The 26,647-nt window shown below is 39.6% G+C and overlaps 1 protein-coding gene across 3 annotated transcripts in view; it reads right to left on the reverse strand.

The window, feature by feature from the left end:
• Positions 1–19,499: 19,499 nt before the first annotated feature.
• Positions 19,500–26,647, reverse strand: part of MB21D2 (Mab-21 domain containing 2) — a 108,050-nt gene continuing 100,902 nt past the window's right edge. For all 3 annotated transcript variants that reach the window (XM_038583708.1, XM_038583709.1, XM_038583710.1), the window contains one exon: positions 19,500–22,340. In XM_038583708.1, the coding sequence (XP_038439636.1) occupies positions 21,076–22,340 (1,265 nt within the window). In that variant the 3' untranslated portion in view covers positions 19,500–21,075. The remainder of the gene's footprint in view (positions 22,341–26,647) is intronic.

Below are 26,647 nucleotides of genomic sequence, written 5' to 3' on the forward strand. Positions count from 1 at the left end.
AATTAAGACAGTGTGGCTTTGGGCATAAGGATAGAGAAATCAACCATACAACAGAATTAAGTACTAGAAGTGTGTGTGTGGGGGGGGTGTGGGTGTGTAGTCACTTGCTTTTCAACAAAGGTACCTTGCAATTCAAAGGATACAGGATGATCTTTTAATAAATGACACTGGCCCCACTGAATAGTCACAAGGAAAAAGCATGAACTTTAATCTCCTACTTCACATGCAAATTTAATCTGAGATGGATTAAAAACCTAAAACTTAAAAGGTAAAACAATAAAGCATCTAGAAGAAACAAAAGAAACTATCTTCATGACATTTTGGGTAGGTGACGATTTTTTGACAGAACACAAGTAACAATAATTGTAAAAGAAAAGAACTTAAGAAATTGGATTTTGTTACAAATAAGCTTCTGTTCATCAAAGACATTATTAGAACAGTGAAAAGACAAGGTCTAGTCTGCGAAAGATGTTGACATTTATATGATAAAGGACTTGTTTGTGGGATATATAGTGAACACCTACACGTTAATAAGAAAAACCAAAGAACTCAATTTCAAAAATGGATAAATAACTTAAACAGGCAGTTTACCAAAGAAGATACACAAATATCCAATCAACATGAGAAAAATTAATCAATGTCATTAGCTATTAGAAAACATAGATTTAAAATGGCAATGAAACACAAGATACACCCACCAAAATGACAACAAATAAAAAGGCTAGCAATATTATGTGTTGGCATGGATAGGGAAAAAACCTGGAAATTTCATCCATTGTTGGACATATAAATTGGCACACTTTAGATAACCAGAATTATCCACTCTCATGGGGATCGGAAATTCTATTCGTAGTTATACACCCAGAAGGAAAAAATGCATGTGTCCAGTAAAAAGACAGGTACAAAATGCATATAGAAACTTTATTTCTAGGGATCCCTGAGTGGTGCAGCGGTTTGGCGCCTGCCTTTGGCCCAGGGCGTGATCCCGGAGACCCGGGATCGAATCCCACATCGGGCTCCCGGTGCATGGAGCCTGCTTCTCCCTCTCCTGCCTGTGTCTCTGCCTCTCTCTCTCTCTCTGTAACTATCATAAATAAATAAAAATTTTAAAAATAAAATAAAAAAATAGAAACTTTATTTCTATAAAATTTGGAAACAACCCTAATGTTTCCAGATGGATTGTATACATAAACTTGAAAAGAAAATCTATAAACCTTTTAGAAGATAAGATGGGAAAGTGGCTTCAACCATTGGGTCAGGAAGAAATTGCTGAACAGAATGAAAAGATTGATAAATTTTATATTTAGATAAAAATTAAGAACTGCTTATCAAACAATATTTTTATTTTATTTTTTTAATTATTTATTTATTCATGAAAGACACAGAGAAAGAGAGAGAGGCAGAGACACAGGCAGAGGGAGAAGCAGGCCCCTCACAGGAAGCCGGATGTGGGACTTGATCCCTGGACCCAGGAACACTCCCTGAACCGAAGGGAGGCTCTCAACCGCTGAGCCACCCCGGCGTCCCTCAAACAATATTTTTAAAAGAATGAGAAGGCAAGTCACAGAAAGGAGAGGATATTGGAAACATTTATAACTAACAATTCTACTCCTGGATTTATGTCCAAAAATTTGTGTATGTAAGTACCAGAAGGCATGGATAGGAATGTTCATAACAGTGTTGTTCACAACAACTAAAAACCATAAACAAGTCAAATATCCATCAGCAGCAAATAGTTAAATAAATAGAGGAGTACTTGTGTAATGGGATAGCAGATAGTGTTGGCAATTAGCAAACTACAACTTCCAGAAGGAACACGGATGAATCTCACAAACAGAAAAATGAGTGGAAGAAATAAGACACAAAAGAATGATTCCATTTGTATAGAACTCAAAAACACGGTCAAACTAACTCATTTAAAAGTGCGACAACATGGGATCCCTGGGTGACGCAGCGGTTTAGCGCCTGCCTTTGGCCCAGGGCGCGATCCTGGAGACCCAGGATCGAATCCCACATCGGGCTCCCGGTGCATGGAGCCTGCTTCTCCCTCTGCCTCTGTCTCTCTCTCTCTCTCTCATGAATAAATAAAATCTTTAAAAAAAAAGTGCGACAACATATAGAATAGCTATAAAGAAAGCAAAGAAGAACTTATCATAAAATTAATAAAGTTACATTTGTTAGAGCAAAAGGAGATTATTATTGGAAAGAAGCACAAATAAATTTTGAGGGTGTTAGCAATGTTCTATTCCCTGATCTGGGTGGTAAACAGTGTTTCTTCTTATAGAAATTTGTTAAACTTAAGTTGTATATTTATATTTACATTTTATGCATTTTTCTGAATGATATTGCATTTCACAATAAAGACAGTATGAAAATGAAATCTAGGGATCCCTGGGTGGCGCAGCGGTTTAGCGCCTGCCTTTGGCCCAGGGCGCGATCCTGGAAACGCGGGATCGAATCCCACATCGGGCTCCCGGTGCATGGAGCCTGCTTCTCCCTCTGCCTATGTCTCTGCCTCTCTCTCTCTCTGTGACTATCATAAATAAATAAAAATTGAAAAAAAATTTTTTTTAAAAAGAAAATGAAATCTATTTTCGTCTGTCCATAATTACATGCTTACTCTTGAAAGAATTAACTCATTTCAAGACTATATTCCCCAAAGTATGAAATAATCTCAAAGTTCCCCTTTCCTTATGAAATACAAAATACAGCAGAAATTATATATCAATAATAGTTACAGTTTCAAGCATATAAAATTATATCTCTCTATTATTCTCATTTTACAGACTACTTTTATTTTCCTTGGGGGGAAAAATAAAATTAACAAATTGGGATACAACTGGACAAAGCTAGAAGGTTAGCAAGATCTCTCCATGAAGAAGTAATTCCTAAAATCTCCGTTAGGACCCGAATGCTGAGTTAGAAGGCTGGCACAATGCCTCTGTCCAGTTCATCTTTTAAAGATTCTGTTTATTTGAAAAGGGAAGGGGTAGAGGGGGAGGGCAAGAGAGAGAGAAAGAATCTGAAGCAGACGCAGCAACAATTGGGAGCCCAAGGTGGGGCTTGATTCCATGACCGGGAGATCATGACCTGAGCCAAAACCAAGAGTCTGAGGCTTAACCAACTGAGCGAGCCACCCAGGTGCCCCTTTCCAGTTCATCTTTTAAAAGGAAGGCTGAGAGCCACTGCCAGGCATAGATGAAGAACTTCTCAGTTACACAATAACTCCAAAGGAAATTTAGTCACCGTAGATTTCAACCATACAATCAGATCACCACTCTTTGTGGTGGAAACTGGGTAAATTAAAAACTACTTTCTTCACAGACATTTGCAGTGAGGAGCCTGGATCCAGGACTCGGAGGGCGATGAGAGGCAGGAGAAAGAGCAGACCTCTCCAGATCTGCAAGAAACAGATACGAAGTTTGCCTTGGGCCCAGCAAGACCAGCAGATCTCTACACTGCTGCCAGAATCACAGAGGTTTGCTAGAGGCCACGGATACCTTGATTTAGTCACGTAAGCTGTCCTGAAGGTCTCGGCAACACCTCCCTCTCAAGTCTGTGTCCTTCAAACAGCCCCACTGTGGGACTGGGGAGCAGAATGTGCATTCCAAGCACAGGGCAGGGGGCTCGCTTGCAGATCAATTGCCAGTCATGTCCCGTCGATGACCCCCTCCCACATGACTCACTAGCTTATGGCCTAGAAAAGGTCATTCTGTTGAAGTCTTAGTTTTGTCCAGTGTAAAATGAAAGAAGTAATCTTTGCCTTAACCATCCAATAGGATATTCTAAGAACTGAACAAGCAAACACGATGTGAATTCATCTCGTACATAATGAAAGGATAAACATATATGAAGGGTTTGCATGAGTTCTATAAGCTCTAAAAAGGTGTTATAATATGTGTATATGGGTGGTGGGCAATCAACTCGGTGTTCTTAAAGCAATTCAAACACTAAGCCAATGGATTGCTGGCATTCCTAGCATTGTATAACACCCCTTGGGTAAGCTGGGATGGGACAGAGACGAGACTGACAAATGCTACCCTAGAAGTGACAGTGGAAACTCAAATAGTAAGCCAATCAATGACTCATTTTGAGATTATAGCAGTCAGCCTTCCAGACTTAGTTTAGGTAGTGATAACATCAAAAGAAGGACTTATCAGAAGACCTGAAACTCAGATGATTCTACTAGTTTAATTGTTATTTAATATTAGCATATTTGCCAGTTTATTCAGTTAAAATAAATTCTGGAGACATGAAGAAGCAAAGAACATGTCTGATGTCAGAATCCCCGACACTGTTCAGTGCCTGGCATATGATGTTTATAAAATGACTGAATTAAATGGATGGTTTTGTCTCTCTTATGCCCTATAAAATCTATTAAAAACTTTAAAAAATGCAAATGCAGCCCTCCCACAACATGGCATCAGTCCTAGTTAGGTTTTAATGGAATTTTCTTAAATATTCAAGGAATTGAAAATTCTTAATATTTAAACTCTTCAAATAAATTTTTAATGGCAATCATTTCCATTAATTTCACAAGGCCAGTCTTATCTTCATATTAAATTTTTTGCTATAGCTACAGTAACTCTTAAGAAACTATATAATGGAACAAGAGTGGAAGTTACATTTGGAGTAATAGGAACACTGGGGAAAAAACAGCATACTTTACTGATACATTGACATAACAGAAATGAATTCTATGTTTCTGAAAGGGTATTAGATATCAATTAATCAATTTTACAAAATGCCTCAAAAATATCTATAGTAGCTAAAACAAATTTTGGAAAAATAAAAGAAGTGAGATAAACTTATTCTTTCATATAATAAAACACATGTTCACGATAAAATCATTAAGACACTGTGGATCTGAAACAGAAACAGAATGACAGATGATTGGAATTAACTAGTACATTGAGCTCCAGAAAGTCCACATTAGAATTTAATACATTTTGTGGCATTACATAAAAGTGGGGAAAAGACAGATGTAAACAAATGGTAGGGGGAAAACAGACCAACCATTCATAACAGTACATAAATTAAACATAGAATTTAAACTTTACATAACAATAAATTCCAGTAGAATTGGGAAGTTAAATGGTTTTTAAATTTTTAAAAAATATTTTATTTATTTGTTTGAGAGAGAGAGCACAAGCAGGGAGGAGGGGCAATGGGAGTGGGAGAAACAGACTCCCTCCTGAACAGGTAACTGACACAGGCCTCAATTCCATGGTCCTGAGACCATGACCAGACCTGAAGGCAGACACTTAACTGACTGAGCCACCCAGGTGCCCCGGGAATTAAATGTTTTTAAAATCTACAAAACAAAACATGAGAAGGAAATCTATATGAACATTCTTATAATCAAAGACCTCTTCAAGAATCAGTTTAAAATCAGTAATTATATATGAAAAGGTTGGTAGGTTGTAGATGAAAAGCCTCAATACTTCCGTGCATGAAAAAATAAACAGAAGCTGCAAAGTTGTAAAATAGTGAAGTAAAGATATCTCTGTTTGCTTTTTTTTTAGCCATCAATCGAGAGCAACAATTGAAGGGAGAGAGAACAAAAATCCTTTCCGAGACAAAACTCCTGAAACAGCAATGCCACAAGTCAAATATATTTGAAGAAGAGCTGGCAAGAGCCCTCAAAACTGGGCCAGGGAGGGGAAGATGTGGAGGGAGCATGCTCACTACAGAGCTCAAGTGGAAGTAGCTGACCTGGTTGCCTCTAAAATATGAGGGGGCCTGAAGGGGGCGGAGTCCATGACCTTTAGTTTGGAAGTGAGGAAAAAGCACCTGGAAACATCATTGAATCCCTTTTAACACCATAAAGAGGTGAAGGAAATAGGACCAGTGAGAAAGAAGCAAAAGAAGCTTTCAACATGGCAGCTCTGCTACCTTGTGACGGACTAGGAGAGAATCTGTGGAGCAGGAGAAACTCTGCAAGTGCTACTCTTGCTCAGTGAAGTGAAGAACAGGGCTTAACCCCTTAGGAACACCAACTGTGTTTCACTGTGGGGCTTCATTCCAAACCAAAGAGAATTCCTGGCCCTTCCATTTTATTCTATGGCAAATAAAGGGGCCAAGGAAGAATTCACCTCATTCCAAAACCAGGACACCAGTAGTGGGTTGGCACTGCACCATGTAGCTTACTTACAGCTTCACCAAAACTTCCTAAAAAGGACGCACATCCACCAATACAGGGAAGGTAAAAGGACAACCTCTTCAACAAGAGTCTCCTAAAACTCATTTGTGACCGATGCATCAATAGCAGCAGGACCTGCATGAAATGAATACTGTGTGGTGGAAGTCCAGCGCTGTATCTTAAAAGCAATGAAAACTAGAAAATCACCAAATGCTCATTCACAAGAGAAAATACCATCCTGATGAGAAACCAATATGGATTGTTCTGAGAAATACCAACAGAGAAAGACTCTCACAAGGTCAGATGTTTTGGTAAATACAAAAAAAAAAAAAAAAAAAGTCATATGGTTCAAAAAAAATGCTAAGGACATCTGGAACCTTGAAAATCTCAGAAATAACTACCAAACATTCACTTCCAAATGGATAAACTTCACCTTTTTTTTTAAGATTTGTTTTATTATTTGAGAGAGAGAGAGAGAGAAGTAGAGAGGGAGGGAAAGAGAGAGAGGTGGGAGGAGCAGAGGGAGAGAGAGAGAAGGATAGAGAACCTTCAGCAGATGCTACATTCAGCACAGAGCCCAACGTGGGCCTGGATCTCATGACCTTGAGATCATGACCCTGAGATCATGATCTGAGTTGAAACCAAGAGTTGCTTGCTTAGATACCTGGGCCACCGAGGTGCCCCAAGGATAAACTCCATCTTGAGGGAAAAGTACTGGAAACAAAAACCAAGCTGTACACAGCAGGACAGGGAAGATAGCAAGGGCTCTAAGGAAGCACATTGCAGGAAGTTCTGTCATGGCAAAGTACAGCCTATAGAGCAGAGAGCCTCAACACGGAAGCAAAGGAGGCTAGAGTCCACAGGACTAGAGGCAGAAAGGTGTTATTGACTCCAACTTGGCCCTTGAAACCAACATTACTGAATCCAACTGGGCTACACAGAGAGGCCATATTTTAAGTTTTTTGTGGCAGTCAGAGAAGAAAGTCATTGAGTTCTGAAGCTAGGAAAGATACAAACTCCAGCCCTCCCACCCATTAGGTAATTCCTTCTAATAGCCCAGAAGAAATCTCCCCTTATCTAAACATGAAAGGAAAAAAAAGGAATATAATCAACCTGTGAACACAAATTATAAGAAAAAAATAAAATAAAACTATAATATTCTATGAGAAAACAGAAAAATGTGCCCACAAATCAGGTAAAAACTAAGAATCTAAAAAATGAACTAAACTACATTAAAAAAATTACTGCACCCGTGGAAAGAATAGTAAGAATCAGATATAGAAAATCTCAGAAGTTAAATACTCGGAAATTATATAGTGGACATGAAATAAGTAAGAGATCACTGGAAATAATTAAGAAAGAAAAAATAATTCTCTCCCTCAAACAACTGTCCAAATCTATTAGAAAGGGCCAAGCATGGTATGCATCCATAGTAGGTGTGTCAGTGTGTGCGGGGCATGTGTGTTAGCCTGGAGAAGGTGCACTACCAGGTGAGGAGAGTGTCTTATTGGGGAGGGCAGCAGCCCAGGGGTCTATGTCAGAGCTCAAGCAGGATGAGGAGAGCATCCACTTTAGGGGGTGGAGGTGGCTACGAAGTGGTAGAAGGAATAGAAGATCGGTTGTACACAGAAACATTGATCACATAAATATATTCAGATATATATTTTAGAGGCTATATATATATATATATATATATATATATATATATTCAGCAAACTGAATATATATATTCTCAAAGAATAAAGATACAATATGAAAAGGTGAAAAGGGAGAAAACAGAAATGAACCCTGTGGTGAATTACTATTGGAAATGTTGGAATGATCTCATGGTTTTCAAAATATAGAGAAATAAATATAGTGTGTGTGTGTGTGTGTGTGTGTGTGTGTGTGTGTATTTGTATACCCTACCTCTCTCCACTGAGGAGGCCTGAGAGAAGTAACAGTTAGCACCCCTAGCATTCAGGTCTTGATTCCTAATTACCTTTTTCTACTAAAAGGAACCAGAGTTTCTTGGGGAAATGAATGATTGGAGGCCTGGGGCAAGGGAAGTACAAGATTAGCCTGGAATATGATGCTGTACATGAAAAATAAAGAAGTGAGGTCCCTGAGGGGCTCAGTGGTTGAGCTTCTGTCTTTGGTTTGGGTTGTGATCCCCAGGGGTCCTGAGATCAAGTCCAGCATCAGGCTCCCCACAGGGAACCTGCTTCTCCCTCTGGCTATGTCTCTGCTTCTCTTTCTGTGTCTCTCATGAATAAATAAATAAAATCTTTAAAAAGAAAGAAAAATAAAGAAGTACTCAAAGAGTGACAGAATCAGGTCAGGAAGTTGTAGGAGCCATCATTAACTGACTCTCAATGACCAAATCTGGGACTGTTTAAACATTAAAATAAAGAGTGGTAATAATGGATTATAAGCCATTAAGTTAAAAAAAATCCACGAGTCCATCCTAATGTTAAATAAATGAATTAAGTAATAATATGAAGAATAGGGTATTTACACAGTTTAGAAGTACCTCTTTACAGAACACTTTTTTTTTTTTTTTTTTTAGATTTTATTTATTTCTTCATGGGAGACAGAGAGAGAGAGAGAGAGAGAGGCAGAGACACAGGCAGAGGGAGAAGCAGGCTCCATGCAGGGAGCCCGATGTGGGACTCATCCAGGGACTGCAGGATCACGCCTTGAGCTGAAGGCGGAAGCCTAACTGCTGAGCCACCCAAGCGTCCCTTAAAGAAGACTTTAAAAAAAAGTTACCTTTATGATGGAGAAATTTGGAAGACAATACTGCAATCAGGTGGCTAAGTTAATTAACATTACCAGTTATAGGAAAATCTAAATAACATGCCACAGAATAGAATGCATTAAGATTTTATTTATATCATGTGCTTTTATTGCCAATAATGCAAAAATTAATTCTAAACATGCAGGGAAACCTGACAAGTCTAAACTGAGGGGCATTCTACAAATTTATTAGCTAGCATTCTTCAAAAGTGTCAAGGTCCTAAAGCTAAGGAACAATGGGGAAATGGTTCTGGATAGCAGGAAACTAAATAAATGGAATAATTAAATGCAGTATAAGAGTCTGGACAAGATCTTTTTGCTGTAAAGGACAGCATTTGGGATATTTACCAAACTTGAATGAAGTCTGAGGATTAGATGGTCATAACATATTAGTGTCGATCTCTAATAGGACAGTTGTGTTGTGGTCATACAGGAGAATATCCTTATTAGTAGGAAATCCACATAAGTATTTGGTGATGATGGGTCATCATATTTACAACTTACTTCCAAAGGGTTCAGGGAACAAAATATGTTTTATTGTACTCTCAAGTTTTCTGTAAGTTCGATACTGTTTCCCAAAAAAGAGAAAAGGTAAATTAGAAGGAAGATAAGAATAGACACTAAGAAAGCATGGCAAGGAAAATGAAAAATGTAAGAGATGAAAGTAAAAAATAAAACAACAACAAGAAAAAAGATTTTAAGACATTGACAGAAATGGAAGACTAGCAAAAGAAATCAAATATGGGTATTAATAAAGCCCCAGAAGAAAAAAAATGAAACAAAAATAAATATATAAAACTGTACCTTAAGAAAGCTTTCTAAAATTTAAAAGGAAAAAAAGCCTAGACTATATGCTGAAGTGAAACTCCAGGGAACTAGCAAATATTTCCCAGAATGGTCAATACCAGTGTTTCCTCATGTGGAATTTCCATGCTAGAGGAAGTAAAAAAAAAAAAAAAAGGAGGGGATAATCTGAACAGAAGACAAATGACGTTGAAAGCAAAATCTTTAGCCAGTTTAAAAACCAGACAAATTAGTTTGAGTGGGTTTCCTTGGCTCTGGAGGAGTTCCTAAGTGCTATTCATATGGTTCAGTTGTTTATTTGAGAGCCAATCCAGAGTCTGACATGAGGGAAGAATTAGCCTCTTTCAGTCTATATGAAAAAATTATAGGTGAAAACATTTTCAAAGTTCAAAACAAAACAAAAGAAACTAATTCTGTACAATCTGAAGTGGAATCTGCCAAGATGTGTGACAGCGAATGGTGGTGAAAATACGTATGGGGTAGAACGGACATACAGAGTTACAGAGCACTGATGGACAAATGTGCAAAACTTGTGAAACTGTAATGTTTAAACCTATTATTATCCATTGTCCTCTTTATCAGCAGGTACTTTGAAGACAATATGTGAATTGATCATATGTAATAAACACGGTGGCATCAACAGTGAACTTCAGATACTCTTGTAGACGTAACCATTGGCAATTCTGAAAATTTTTGTTCAGAAACAGAAGCTGAATATCCTGAATTGCCCAACTACACAAAGTCAAAAACTTAGCACTGCTAAACACTTTTTATGACTTTTTTGGGCACACAGCTAAGATTGAAATTTTTCTGAATGAGAACTGATCTCAATGGCTATGGTTTAACCTTGTGTGGCTTTGGAAAACAGCTGTTGCTACAAACTGATAATGTTTCTTAACGAACTGAGCCAAAAATAACGAGGCAAAACAGTGCTTATATGTGAGACTTATTCAGCAGTAAAGTCATTTCAATGACAATGTTTGAATTTCAAATACTGTCGAACTGCTTTATATACTTCCCATGCTGCCAAAAAATAAAGCAAAAAGATTCCATTTCCACACAAATTTGCAACAGATACATTTTTCAAGTTCAAACCACAGGTCCAGCAGCACTTTTCAGGCCTCAGTGTGTGAGAGAACAACATTAACTGTATTTCTTACCCTTTATTCCTATTTGTGGCCCCTCCATGATTTCCTTTCTAAGAATCTCCTTCATTCTACAACGCCTTCCCAACCATCTGAATGGTTTCATAAATCCTCTAATCCTTCAAAGCCTACCCTAGTCATCCCAGCCCAAGATTTCTCCCTAAACCCAACTCCTGTGAATTGTTATCTGGTCTTTCATTTGACTCTTTCTGTATACTCCTTTTTCTGTTAATATATGTCCGCCTATGCAATTAGTATCTCCCTATATGCACTGCATGTGCCTTGGGGAGAGAAGCTACAATTGGAAGATAACCCATAGCCTCTGCTGGGAATAGGTGAAACTCTGAGAAATGTTTGATTACCTGCTTGAGCAAGTATTTTGATAGTTACAAATAAAAGTGATTAATGAAGGACTATGGAAAGGCTCATCAACATGCTGCTCTTACAAATTTAATCCAGCTAACAGTTCCTAGGTATTTTAATTGCTTTCTGGTTAGTCATAGACATGAAGCTGAAATTGACTCTACCCTCAGGAAATGAGTGGGAGGTAGAATTATTTACTCCAATGATTCTCCACTAGACACAATTTTGCTCCGCAGGGGACATATGACAACATCTGAAAACATTTTTATTTGTTAAACCAAGAGGGGCAGGATGCTCCTGGCAGATACTGAGTAGAGCCCCAGGGTGCTGCTAAACCCCCTAATGCACAGAGGGCAGTCATTGACAACACAGAATTTTCTGGTCCAAGATGTCAGCACCGAGGTTGGGAAGCCCTGATTACTGTGCCAATGTGGGCTGAGGTATGGGAAAATACTTTTCAATACTTGTTTTGTCTTCTAAATTATGAAATTTTCATAGGACTTTTTTTTTTACATATTTCACCATCATTTCACCAGGCTAAAACTTCATGAGACTGGAAACCAGTCCTCTTTCTTTGAAGTGTCCAGTAAACGTCTGATGACCCTCCATGCTCAATAAATATTTGTTGAATGCATAACTGAGTGTTGAAATGTTATCTGCTCTTCCTTTACTCCTTAGTGCATTGGTCTAACGTCTGTTTTCTAGAATTACTGATTCTTCAGAAATCTAGAAGTACTTTTAGAGAGATCTTCCCACATACTTTTTATTATTTGTCAGGATGGAGACATTTTTTCTACACTTTCTCATGGACAATTCTAACGTACGAGGCAGATAAAAACAGAAACGCTCTAAAGGCAAGAAATCTGGAACCCACCAGCTTGTTGTGGTGTCTCCTAAGGTGGGCATTGATAAACCAATGCAAATTACACTCAAATTACAATCAAAACAACTTAAGTAGAGAGGAAAGGTAACCAAGATAAAGTCACATTGCTAGGTAAGTGGTAGGTCACTAACTGAAGCTGCATTCATTCATTAAGTACCTGGAGAGGCGTGTTGAGCAAAGGTTCCTATTTTGTTAAACTAACCTAGTACCATGCTATGCAAATGTGTGTGTGTGTGTGTGTGTGTGTGTGTGTGTGTGTGGTTTGAACCTCTGTTATTTATATCTGATCATCTAGGGCTAATGTTCTCTCCCCAACTTCATTCCATTTAACCAGACTAAAACTCCACAAAGCTCCTTTCCACAATAGGAATTCAATACTTAAACAAAATATGTGGATTAACTATCTATAGAGATATTTCTTTGTGAATCATTTTTCCCCACTAAGACAAGTTCTTTGATGGAATCAATTTAAGCAGAAGAAATTTAGGAAAGTCCTTCAACATCCACTTATTCTTCCATGTAGATAAATGATTCTTAGTGGGGAGAAGGTTGTTGCATAATGGTATTTTGGAATTAGGAGAATATGTAGTTTGAAAAAGCATTGTCTCTAAATTTATTTTTAAAAACTCTATTACCTGTAATTTTCATAATACAAACCTTAGAGAAATCTTGTCAAAATATTTTTGGCTGGCTGGTGGGAATACTTAGAAGATGGTCTTCTCTAACAAATAATAGGAACGTGAAAAGGAGGTGCCTAAAGATCTTGCAAGGAAAGATTGAAGCATGAGGTTTTTGTGTTTATCAGAAGATTACAAGATATTTAAAGGTGGGAGGCAGAAAACAGGGAATTTTATGTAATGACCTGAGGCCATTCAGTGTCCTACATAGCTGTTGTTAAAAATAACATAAAGGGGGTTGAGTTTGAGCATAGAACATATGGGAAATAAGTAGACAGACAATGCCAAAGTTCAGAGAAGTTCCAGGCCAGGACCTTCATGGTGAAGATGAGGAAACCATTCTTGGACAACATTGCTGTGCTGTATTCTCTGTTATGCTTTGTTATGATTCTTCTCCACACTATTAGCATTAAAAAATCCACAAAATGACCAGAAGGTCAATATGACAGCAAGGAAGGATCCCACTGACTGGAGTCATGCTGTGATCCTGTCAGAGTCACACGATTATTATGGGATACATTGTCCCAAAAGTTTTTATCATGAGGTGAACATGTGGTAGGTAGAGATCAAATTTACACAGATCACATACCCAATCTAGACTTACCTTCTTCTCACACAAACCCTCAAATGCCTTCTTTTCCTCAGAACTTTTGTATCAAGAACCTGAGAACAGAACTAATGTGTGGAGTTACCTCAGGTGAATGCTTGAGCTATATTTAATGACCCGAGAGTCAAGAAAAGGTGTCAACTTTCCAGTTGTTTCTTTAAGCAACAGCTTTATAAAATGCCACAAGCACAGCTGTATGGAGGGTCCAGAGACATCTGTACCTATGAACATGAGACTGGCTTTGGGGAACTCTCAGAACAGTGATGCCATCCTGGAGAGCAGAAGAAAGGAGATAACCAAAAGCGATGTCCTATCATTAATCTTACCTATCTGAGCACTCGCTGCCCTTTCTGGCCACTTCAGTTCATCTGGAGCTCCTGCCTGGGCCCACCAATCCCACTTACCCCTCACAGGTTGTCACTGATTAATCTTCCCTTGCGTTCAGCTTCTGTCTTTTATGTTTTTTTCTTCTTCTATAGCTAACAGCTCTTCACAGGAGGGGCCTTTAGAGGTCACAAATCTCACTCCTTAGTTTACGAACGAGGAGAGCAAACTAGATAGATGCAGAAGGGACAGCCTTTGCCCAGAGTCCCATAGCTAATGTCAGGACTCAGTGAATCTAGGTGGTTCCGCTCTTGGTCTAGTGTTCTCACTATTGATGCTGTTTGTCTCCACCTGATCTTTCCCATCCTCTCAAGACGGTTGCTCTTCCTTCACCAGAGTCCCCTTCAGAGGACAGTCATTTGGCGGTGAATTTCAAGAAGCATTAGAGAAAAGTACCTGCCGATCACCGCAAAAGATCAGATGTGTTTCATTTTATTATCATGTGAAATGGAAGACTTCTTTGTGTTTGTGTATTCCCATGAGTAAGGAAAGAGTTTGGCTCACGATGACAGATATTTGCTTCAGTCTGTGAAGCACAGCCTGTGTCAAGGCTGGAAGAAACAAGAATCGGAAACAAACATTTATTTCAAGATTCTTATAACCAGGAAATGCCATCTTGTCCCTTGCATCTACCACTTAAGTCTTCGTTAAAATCATTTCACAGTCTTTAATTTGGTGATCACCTATAAAAGCTAGTTTAAGAGTTTGATTACTATGAAAAGATTTATAAATGTAAATGTTAGGTGTATTGATTTATAAAATGTAAGTGGTAAGATTTTTTAATGATTTTCATCAAAGTTCTATAAAATCCCCAGAAATTTTTACAAACACCATCATATTACCAAAACCCTAAACTACAGAAATGATTTTATAAATACAGGATGATCTATTTACATAGATTTTTTACCTCAATGCCAGCTGACATGTCCTTTAAAGTTGTCGGGTACTCATAAGTTCCTGACTACACATTTTTCTTTTTGAAGACAATACCTCTCTCCCTATGTCTAGAAGAAGGAGAAAAAATAAAAAATAAAAAAAAGAGGAGTGTTTTGCTACTATAACAATTCTTCCACTGCCCGGGCTGTGAGTTCAGGAATCAAAATAACAGTGGAGACATTAGTTCATTCCCTACCCCAACCAGAAACTTTCCGAAAAGTGGTTTCTCTCTTTTCTACCAGCATCTGTCAGTGACAGAAAATTAACTGTCTCTAAATAATGTTTATTCTGCTGATAAAAAAGCTCTACAGGCAATTTGCTCCAGGTTCTGTTATTTAAGGTTTACCTTTTATCTAAATGCAGGTCCTCTAAAAATGCACATAATGGAACTTATCCTAAATAATATATTCTAATATCAGAGGCAGAGGGTTATTATAGAAGTTTTTTTTTTTTTTAATTTTGGAAACAAATGGGTTCAAATCCTGGCATTGCCCTATGGAATTTGAACAAGTGAGTCTTGGTTTCCTTAGATGTTTAGAGTTATCATGAGACTTAAATAGGTTTATGAATACAAATCATCTAGAAAGAACATCTGTACTAGAAAGTGCTCGTTACACGTTTGCTGTGCCCCAATATACATATGGGTACAACAAGATTTTAAAAATAATATTCTGCTAAAATGAATATGCTAGGTGTAAATAGATGGCTTGCAGATCCAAAATAGATTATTTTGGAAACAGAGGCAATCTTGGATTAAGAAATCCAGAAAGTAAGAGAACAGCTACCCCAATTCTGCATTTTACAGACATAGATACAAAGTCAAAGGACATACAAAAGTTTAACCTCCATCCACACTTACCACCCTTCAGCTTCTGCGATTAATTGGTGAAGATTGTACATGATAAATGTACCAATGTGTCCACTCATCCTGAAAAGAGGGAAAGTGGTCTGGAAATACAATCTTTCTCATCTCAGCTGCTATATTATGGGTAAGTATGTCTTTTTTTTTTTTTTTTTTTGAAAGAGAGAGAGTATGGGGGTTGGGAAGGAGAGGGAGAGACTATCCTAAGCAGACTCTACTCTGGGCTCAACATGGAGCTTGATCCCGCAATCCCATGATCATGACGACTCAAAATCAAGAGTCCAGATGCTTAACTGACTGAGCCATCCAGGCGCCCTGAGGGCAAATATGTCTTTAAAGATATTTGGACAACAGCACTTTTATGTGAGGGATTAATGGACTTTTCTCAAATTTTATTAAATGACACTGGCACAGGCATATGGTCTTCCTGATGTTTGATGAATGTTTGGGACCCAGCTATGGATTGAAAACTGTCAATTCAAACTCAGAAAATCAGGGTCACACTACATTAGTCTAAAGGTTTAGTACCATACAGCAAATGGTGCACTTTATGAACAATAATGCTTTTGGATGTACTGCTAATAGGGCACGAATGCTATGAAATGGGCATAGAGAAACACAATTATTGTAGTTAAATTATTACAAGCTTGGTTTCTACTGTATACAATATATGCTTTCTTAAAAAATAAAAAGTATACTTTTCTAGCTAATTAACAGAAGGTAGAATTTTTGTCACATTGCAAATAATTCTCCAGTAGCAAAATTCTCCAGTAGCAAATATCTAAACAATGTAGATCATATGTTGTTTACCTATTGAGGAAATCATAGCATAACTGGTACACTTTTAAAACAATTTTTCTCATAGAGGAGCATTAATTGCATTGATTCAATTAAAAAATACCTATTATTTAACTGATATTAATAAAGTAACAGTATTGATACAATGTCCATCTTTCCTTTAGTATATGTAATGGTTAGTACTCCATTTGATTGGCAAAAGCTTTTACCCTCTGGGTCAGAATATGGGATGGAAAGTATGAAATAAAAGACTTTTCCTGATCCCTAATAATGACCCGCTGGAAAGTGAGATAGCCATACAGACACTCCCTTGGGTGACTCAAGAGAAGAGGTTCTGGAGAGAGCCTATCAGGATGGACGTTGATGTACTTCCCCAAAGGCCGGTGCAGAGCTCTGAGGCAGCAGGAAGCCACCTAACTCCAGGATGCCACAGCTGCTGCTAAGCACCAGCTTCCTTTTCCTTCCCAGCAATCTCTTCCAAGGCTGAACTCCAAGTCAGGAAATTTTTCTCAGCCAGGTAATGATCTGATCCAAAATAATCACCACTTAGCTGTGACCAGCCAGTGGGCTGAATCCTCCCTGGAAGTGTTACAAAATAGTCTAAAGAAATCTCCAGTCAGTAAAGTGAAAGCCTGTATGTGTGTCCAAGTGTGTGGTACAGAAGTCAGTAGGAGCTCTTCAACTAGCCCCAGGAGCCTCCGCCCTGCTTCCTCACACTTCTACCTGAAAGTAAAAGTAGCCGCATGTGCCTGCCTCTCATTTTCTCCAAAATAATTCAGAGTAGTAATTTCAGAGATATTTTTATTTTTATAATCTCTGACCCTAATTGGATCCTTCTCTGAAACCAACCTTTACTTGCACCTGTGGATCTTCCATTTCAGATGAAAGGCAGAGAGTAGAAAACAATCTACTTTTGAAATATGTGAAACCAGGTCTCATCAGGGAATTGAAACCCTATTGGGTTGCAGCTTGTAAAGTTCCACAACCAAACAAATCAGTCATAAACGATGTTGAAATTATGACTCCAGCCTTAAGGCATTTTCTTTTTTTTTTTTAAGATTTTATTTATTTATTCATGAGAGACAGAGAGAGAGAGAGAGAGAGGCAGAGACAGAGGCAGAGGGGAAAGTAGGCTCCATGCAGGGAGCCCAATGTGGGACTCGATCCTGGGTCTCCAGGATCTGGGCTGCCCCTTACGGCATTTTTTATTGTACTTGAAACAAGTGATTTTAACCAATCTTCTGGGCTTCAGAAGGAGAGCAGGTTAGTAATTCAGGGATTTACGAAGTTTCAGATAAGAAAGGGTATCAGACTGGGACACCTGGCTGGCTCAGCGGTTGAGCGTCTGCCTTCAGCCCAGGGCGTGATCCTGGAGACCCAGGATCAAGTCCCACATCAGGCTCCCTGCATGGACACTGCTTCTCCCTCTGCCCGTGTCTCTGCCTCTTTCTCTCTCTCTCATGAATAAAAAATAAAATCTTAAAAAAAAAAGGGTATCAGACTACATTACATTTCTACTCACCTTCAACAATGTCTGACATGAGTTCCAGGTTTCTGGTGCTGATAGAAAATTTCAGGAATTAAAAGATATTTAAGTTTTTAAAATTATGAGATCTCAGGGGGTGCCTGGTAGCTCAGTTGGTTAAGCATCTGACTCTTATTTCGGCTCAGGTCATCATCTCTCTCTCTCTCTCTCTCTCTCTCTCTCTGTGTGCCCTTTCCCCCTCTTTCTAAATTAAAAAAAAAAAATTACTAATCTCAGGAAACTCTGGACTTTTTATATGAAGTTTAGCCAAGAATTTGTAGAAAGTGTTCTTTACTAGGACTAGATATAGCAAAAGGAAAAACATGCCAAAAGGATCACTGAAACTAGGTTTTTACCACACCTGCAAGGACGTTTTGCCTGCAAACACAGCATTTAAAATACTGTAGATGTTGCTAATTGTATTTGAGAAGCCAATCGAAAGCACAGTTATGGCAGTTTATAGTTGACCTTAAAGTGAGGGAACCCTGGGTGGCGCAGCAGTTTAGCGCCTGCCTTTGGCCTAGGGTGCGATCCTGGAGACCCGGGATCGAATCCCATGTCGGGCTTCCGGTGCATGGAGCCTGCTTCTCCCTCTGCCTGTGTCTCTGCCTCTGTCTCTCTCTCTGTGTGACTATCATAAGTAAATAAAAATTAAAAAAAAAAATTAAAAAAAAAAAAAAAAGTGAACCAGTGCCTTGGAATATGCTTGCTACTTGAGCGGTTTATAAGAATTTCTTTTAATCTAGGAAGTATAACATAATGGTCAAAGTATAATGAATTTTAACAGACTCTACCAGATGTATATTTATTAGTTACAGAGGCTGTGATGGTCTTTGGAATTAATCAAGTCAGATAGCACATACCTAAGCTTTTAGATAAACTATATAGATATCCTTGATGCCTATCCATGGAAAGAAGAGACCCACACATGAACAGAAATAGTATAAATACACTGAAATAGTTTGGTATGTCAGTTTAAATATGTTGACGAATTGAACCAAATTCAAACTGGCTAAAAGAACAAAATGTTGACTTATTCAACAAGAAAATCCAGTGTGTATGTGTGCATATGTGTTGGGGGGAGAGGGTTGGCAGTGTCTGGTGGCTCATGTTTTTCTTTCTCTTCTCTCCACAGTATCACACAATGTCAGTTCATCCTAAGGCTGGCTCTGGTCGTGGCTATGTGGTAGCTCGCAGAGTGACAGAGGCCAAATGCGTCTTCATTCACATCCAGAGGCTTGCTTCTTCCCCAGCACTCCAAGCTAGAATCTTGAGCCCTGATTGGAACAGCTTACATCAAATCGCTAATTAATAACTGTGGCCAAGGACATAGTTATATCCATCAGTTTATACCATGTCTGGAACTGGGGATAGGGCTGCTTTATGAGAAGGATATGGCTTATGTGGAGGATAGGTAGATATTAGTAGGAAAACTGGGGAAATGGACAAATGAATACTGAATGTTCACTACATGGACATATGGTCTGAAAGACAATAGCAAACCCAGGGCTATAGTTAATTACTGAAAATCCTTGTTGGTATGACTAGTAAGAAAATAGTTTCTGGATTTCAAACTAACAACAGCAACAACAAAATTCCAAGGCCAGTATGTTTCTTTTATTATTTTGTGTTTGACTTAAGATGGTTGAATGATTTCATTTTCAGTTATAAGCATTACATTAATTCCCATGCAAAAACCCAAGACCGCATATGCCTGATTTCAATTGGCCAAAATCCAACCTGTGAGTCTGGACATTCGAGATCAAATCCAAAATGTTGCTTGACCTTCCCAATAGTAGACATCATGATCATCCTTTGAGATATCAGCAGGGCCCCTGACCTTTCAAACACCACAGTCTGCCATGAGTCCATACCAAAACAAGGAGCCAATGCCTTGCAACACCTAAACCTGGCAAGTGATTTCATTCATGAAGATAAGACACCTCCACACAAAGCTACCACCCACAGATATGTCCTCGTTCCTGCTCTATAGAAAAACCTCCTTTTGAACAGGCATGGTATCTTCTATTTGGGGATTATGAATTCTTTCTGCCAGTTTTCCCCACAACTCCCAGTAGAAGCAGAGATTTTACAAAAAAAGCTCACCTTTATAACCCCCAAAAGCAGTAGATACAAAGACACCTACTCTATCTCTTTATTTTCTCCACCTTCAGATGGTCACTTAGCAGGTGTAAAGCTTCACAAACTTCTCTCAGTAAGACAGGAACCAGGAGTATCAAAGAGGGCAAAACAGGACACCACATTTAAAGGAGAATGAAACAAATGCAAAGAATCATTCTATTGATTGAGAGAAATGGGCTAAATAAAAAAATGATAGCATTTCAACAGTGGATGTCAATTTATATTGAAACACACACATTGGAACTCTGACAATGGCCAAGATTTCATTAGTGCAAATAACAATTATAATGGTATGTTCTTTAATAGGATTTAAATAAGGCTTCAAATAATTACACACGCTAAAACTACCATTTGGAAACCTTAATTCTGTTTGGAAGGTTGTCAAACACAGCCTCCAAACCATCCAAAGTTCTGATCTGAGGACAATTACATTCAATGAAGTTGCTCCAAAACACAACTGGTAGCAGTATCACTTTCAAAGTCTACATTGTTTGGTGGAAAGAGGGAAACTACTCCGGTTACTGGTCAAAAGAAAGAAATCCAGCTACCATACCAGGTAGTTCCCAGGTTCAGACAATTCTCAAATATTTGTAGTGATGAAAGCTCATTAAAAAAAAAAAAAGAAGAATCCTGAAGTGTCAGAAAGAGATCTGTTGCCCCATCCTCATGAACAAATTTGCACAAAGCATGAAACGGTAAAAAGCAAGAGAATTCATGAGCATTTTCATCTATGTATGGCTCGAGTTCTCCTTAAAAAAAAAAAAACAAAAAAAACCCACAACCCAAAACAATGCGACAATAACTACAAAAAGTAAACAACAAAATCAGAGGCAGAATATGAAATAGTAATATACTGTTTCAGAGCCTGCACCGTCCTGCAGAACCAGGAAACTTAAAATGTGTTCTTAACAGATCCAATCTAGGCTGGATGTGTAAAAAACGGAAAGTCAGCATCACAAACCACACTACACATCAGGAGAGTTTTAGAACCAGGAAAAAGGAAACAAACAAAAAAAGGCAGCAAGATGCTCAGAAAAACTTGTCATCGATCCTGAAATGGGGCCGTGTGACATCGTCAGGGTTAATAAAGACCGAGATGGACTTCCCCGGGTTCTCAGTCACTAGCTGTTGCAGTTTTTTGGCCAAGCGGTCATCGGGCTGGTTGGGGTCCCCTCCGTCGGACTGCGGGGAGGGGATGCTGGTGGTGCTCCCTCGCCTCTGGAGCTCCAGCGTCAGCCGGTTGGCCGCCTTGACGTGCTCGATGGCGGTGCGCAAGTGCTCGGCGGGGTCCGAGCGCACGGAGGAGAGCTTCCGCGCATGAAGCATGACCGTCTCCTCTGACAGATGCTCCAGCATGTTGCACTGAGGGATGAAATAGTTGGGGCACATCTTGTTGACCAGACAGTGCTGTAGGTCATCAATGAGGCCCAGCAGAAAGTGGGCTGCATAGTCTTCTTGGGCCAAGTAGTTGGCAGGAAGTCTGTCGCAGGCCCAGAGCATCATGCTCCGCAGGTGATAGGGGCTGATAGCCTTGGGCCGGGACAGGAGTTTAATGATAATGGCTTTGCAGGCCTGATAAGCCTGCATGAGGCTACTAGAGATGCACTTCTTCAGCTGCACCTCGCTCCTGGCAAAGGACAGCCGCCATTCATTGTCCTTCTTACCCTTGTAGGAGCAAGCAGGCACCAAGTAAAACCCACTGATGACCTCTTCCTCGGTGATCTTCCCATCCCAAAAGTGGTTCTCCATGAGCCAGCTCTGGGCCACCGCAGGCCAGCCTTTGAAAGATACCACGGGCACAATATCATACAACATGCGACTGCTCCCCACACCCAGGATGATGGAGATGATGGTCCCATTCTTTTCCACCTTTTCCACCTTTGGCATCCCTCGCTGGGGTTTCTTCTGGATCTCTGACAGGACAATGCTGATGGAGTCATAGAACCAGTCGGCCACTTTGGTTGGGGAGAAGAAGTAGTTGGTGGCACCATTGATGTGATCCACGATGGTGCAGCAGTCTTTCCACTTACTGATTGTCCCCTCATCGAAGAGCCGCAGGCTCAGCCAAGAGTGGCACAAGGCTGAGTGGCGCATATCGAGGGTCACGGGCTGATTACGGTCGTGCAGCTTAAGGGCTGGCACCAGAAGAGTGAAGTCCATATCATAGTCTGTGCCCCGGGCATAGACATTAAGCTCATCCAAGTCCAGGTCCACCACGCCTTCCCGGACTCCGCCAGAGAGCAACAGGTACTCATTGGCCACTGGAAGTTTTTGGTCCAGCTTTTGCACCATTCCTAGAAACAGAAAGAGAAAACACTGTTATAGGAGACACAGACACCAGAGTCTTTTGCATCAATAAAGAATGCGCTGAGTTTCCAAGACCCACTTCTCATTATAGGGTCCAAATCAGATCTCAGGCTGCTGCATGGACCCAGCCAGCAGTACTTTGTTCTTTCTCATACTTTAACCAAGTGGGAGAATCACGACAGATTTTCTCGTACGGCAAGGATGGCATCTTTTTCAATCATAAACTGGGGTTCTTCTTCCCCAGTCACCACGTTGGTTAGTGGCACTGCCATCCACTAGGTCATCTCGTAAGGTCAGACGTCTCAGTAAGCTTCAAGTCTTTATTGGTCTTCTACTGCTAAATTTTATCTATATAACTTCTGCAACATTTCTCATTGCTTCCCTGTTCTCCATCTCTGCTGCCCTCAAATAAAGCCAGACTGTTTTTTATCTCTTGCCAAACCAGCTTCCCATCCTTAGGCTCTTCCTGCTTAAGCCTTTCTCTATACTAGCAACCCTCACTGTGGGCTGTGGACACTGAATTTGGGACACTTACAGGGGGTGGTGATAATAATAATAATTATTCCATAATAACACTAACACATCATTTGCCTTGTTCACCGTGTTGACACTTGAACTGACGCTTGATGGGACGGAAGCAAATGGCAGGTCAAACTGCTAGGCATTCGTGAAGACAGTGGCACCAAACTACACTGGCAGTCATTGAACTCTGTTGCTAACTTGTACTAGCATTAAAAAAAAAAAATCAGGGGCGCGTAGGTGGCTCAGTGGTTGAGCGTCTGCCATTGGCTCAGGTCGTGATTCCAGGATCCTGGGATCATGTCCCACATTGGGCTCCCCACAGGGGGCCTGCTTCCCCCTCTGTGTCTCTGCCTCTCTCTCTCTGTGTATGTATCTCTCATGAATAAATAAATAAAATCTTAAAAAAAAATCAGTTGCACTGAAGAAAATCCCTAATGGAAAAGAAAAATGAGTCAATTTTATTAAATCCCAACTCTGCAGCCACCTCTCTAATGTTCTGTGTGACAAAACGGCAAGTAACCATAAAGCACTTCTGCCTCGTACTGAAGTACAAAAGCTGTCTTCAGGAAAAGCACCTGTGTTGGAGCTGTGGGCTAAGTTAGCTGCTTTGCCCGTGGAAGACCATTTTTACTTTAAGGAACCACTGATCAACTATGGGCATTCAGACTTGGGTATCTGGTAGACATTTTCATTAAAAAATGAACTAAGCCTGTCTTCGCAAAAACAAATAAAGTATCTATTGTCAATGAGAAAACGAGCCCCCCCCCTCAAAAAAAGTGCTAAATTTTAGAAAACTCATCTCTTGCATCATGAGCTTAATATTTTCCCAAATGATATACTTTTCTGATAAAACTGGTAGTGACATATAAAAATGTGATTTTTGGATGCTAACATGAGCTCCTTAAGAGTGCAGACCATGTCTCAAATCTGTATTAGGCAGGCATTGGGCTCTGCACCCAGTGGACATACAACTGAAGCTATGACTGAATGGCAAAGGAACAAACAGATGGAATTAATGGGAATTCACCATGAAGGGCTTAAATAATTATAGACTAAATGCAAATGACTGCTCCGTCTACAAACAAATATACCCTCCCTGCCAGCATCATTCTCTGTGACTTATTTAACCTTTTCTCCAAAGATCGCAAGGAACTATCACAAACTACAATTCCCTTACTCGCTGCGATTACTTTTAATCAATATAGTTTATTATTCACAAGAAACAACGCTGATGCAAATAAATATGCCTTGTGAATGTGTTTAGGTTACCATTTTATTTCAGAATTTAATTCTCGAAAATGAAATAAAAATGTGCTCTTTTCGTTCTTTCAAATCCTATTTTCCAAACCATATTAACCATGACAATCTCTTTTCAGTACCACTTCCTTATAGAGACAGGAATACAGCAAGCTATCACATTGAAGGCAATTAGAAAAGTTATCCAACTTTCAAGAATCCACAATTAGAAAGAGAATCCATCCAGTGTACCTGACTTCTGAGGCTGCTTCTCATACTCCTTGCGCTGTGCACCCAGACCTCTTATCTCAGTTCCTGGGACTGCCGTCAGTGCAATCCCATAAGGACTGCCTGCAAAGAGCCAGCTCAACCCAAGTTGTGTCCTGTGTTTGGGGTGAGGGTGGGGGGTACATATCAAAGTGAGAATGCCCTGGTTCAGGATACTCTGAAGAATTATTCAAATCCAGAGTTCTCAGGGGGGGGTCGGCTAAGGCTGACAGCGTGGCCTACAAAGAAACCAGACTTTTCCCTCAGCCTGATCCTGCCTTGGGTCCCTACCTTCCACGGGGGCTGATCACAGGGGGGCTTCTTAATAAGTATGCTAAGGTCACCTGGCTGGCTGGCTGGCTCAGGCAGTTGAGCGTCCAACTCCTGATCTCAGCTCAGGTCATGATCTCATGAGTTGTAGGATCAAGTCTGGGCTCTGCCCTCTGTGGGGAGTCTGTTTGAGATTCTCTCTCCCTCTTCCCCTCCCCTGGCTCACACACGTGTGCACTCTCTCAAATAAATAAATATCCTAACTCCATTTGAAGGGCTGGTTCATAAGGCATTACATTTTTTTTTTAACTTTATTTTTCTTACATTACTTTTTCTTTTTTTTTTTAAGATTTTATTTATTTATTCATGAAAGACAGAGAGAGAGAGGCAGAGACACAGGCAGAGGGAAAAGCAGGCTCCATGCAGGGAGCCCGACATGGGACTCAATCCCAGGTCTCCAGGATCACACCCCAAGCTGAAGGCGGCGCTAAACTGCTGGGCCACTGGGGCTGCCCAAGGCATTACATTCTAACAAAGCAAAAACGGACTTCACTAAAGTCAGCATGGAAAATCTATCTTCCTTTTAAAAGTGGTTTTCAAAAACCGAATTTAGTAATAACCAAGGATTGAACGTTATCAAACACCAAAAACAAAGATGCATTTCTCAATTGTCATGTTTCAGTTTTAACCTCATCTTTATAATATACCAAATATTACCACTCCAAGTCACTCCAAGTCTTAGCTATAAACAGGTAAGATTTGCTTCTCAGAATCCAGGGTGGGTTGGGAAAATCATTTTTGCTGCATTATAGGCTCACAGGTAGGTAATTACTTTCAAAGAGAAATATCTGATCATGAAATAATTTGTCATTAGTTCAAATGTTTTTAAATCCTAACATTTGGAGTGTCCCATATACACACAGAAAACATATTGAAATGTATTATGATTAATTAATAAGATCTGAATAGATTAGAAGTGGTGGTATAATTTGGATACCATATCACTGTTCCCTCTTAGGCATACATGACTCAAAACTCCAGACATTCTTTTCTGTCCTAGATAGGATCAAACTGGCTCTGAGCATACTAGCAAGGACCTGTCTAGACAACAAGAATAAGATGTGCATCAACAGGCTGGGTATACTGTGTTTACAAACATGCCACTGACTTTGCCTTGGACTGTCAATTTTTGTTTGCATAGTCACAGGTTAAGAAAAAGCTAAAACTCCCTTCTGCCCTCTACTGGATTAAAGAAGTTTTAACATGTTTTCACTTGTTAGCAGATACACTAGAACATTCCTGCCAGTAATAAAATACTTTTTCAAAAAAAAAAAAAATATATATATATATATAAAATATATATTCTTTTTCCTCCCAAATGAGGCTTGTGGACCCAGTTAAAATGTTGTCCCTCCTTTCAGAAGTCATAAAAATATTTGGCTAAATTCTGTTATCAGGAGTTAGGTTAATTTTGGACTCTTATTCCTTTCAAGGGCAGAGAGAACTTCAGCAGCAGAGAAAATCTTGCTGAAGCTCATTTGCTAAGCTCCTAAAAGTCAGAAAGTCCCCAAGGCCACGTATTTCTGGAAGCTAATCCCCTGTGACACCCACATTTACATTTAGCCTGCCTGAGCCCATTAGTCTGCAGTTTTACCAATGATTTGGTAACACAAACTGGAGCCTGCCCCGGCATTCTACTCAAATGCCCTCCTGGAAAACTTTCCTGGGCTAAGTTTAAATGAAAATGAGCTGACATCAGCTATCGTGGCAGATGGGTTGCCATGCAACTAAAACACATCCAGGGGCTGGAGGGAAGAAGGCTGAGGAGAGAAAAAAAATCAACCATCCACTTCGGCCAGGGGTACCAGTTCCAACAAGTGCCATCTCTGAACTGATCCAAGGATTTCTGTGTAATTACAGGGGGGTGAGATCAAGTGACTGGCTGTTTAGCTATTAGCAAATTATCCAAAACTAAGAGTGAGAACAAAAGGAAAAATCT

The sequence above is a fragment of the Canis lupus genome, chromosome 34 (assembly GCF_011100685.1).
Source record: "Canis lupus familiaris isolate Mischka breed German Shepherd chromosome 34, alternate assembly UU_Cfam_GSD_1.0, whole genome shotgun sequence".
In the NCBI taxonomy this organism is placed as follows: Eukaryota; Metazoa; Chordata; class Mammalia; order Carnivora; family Canidae; genus Canis; species Canis lupus.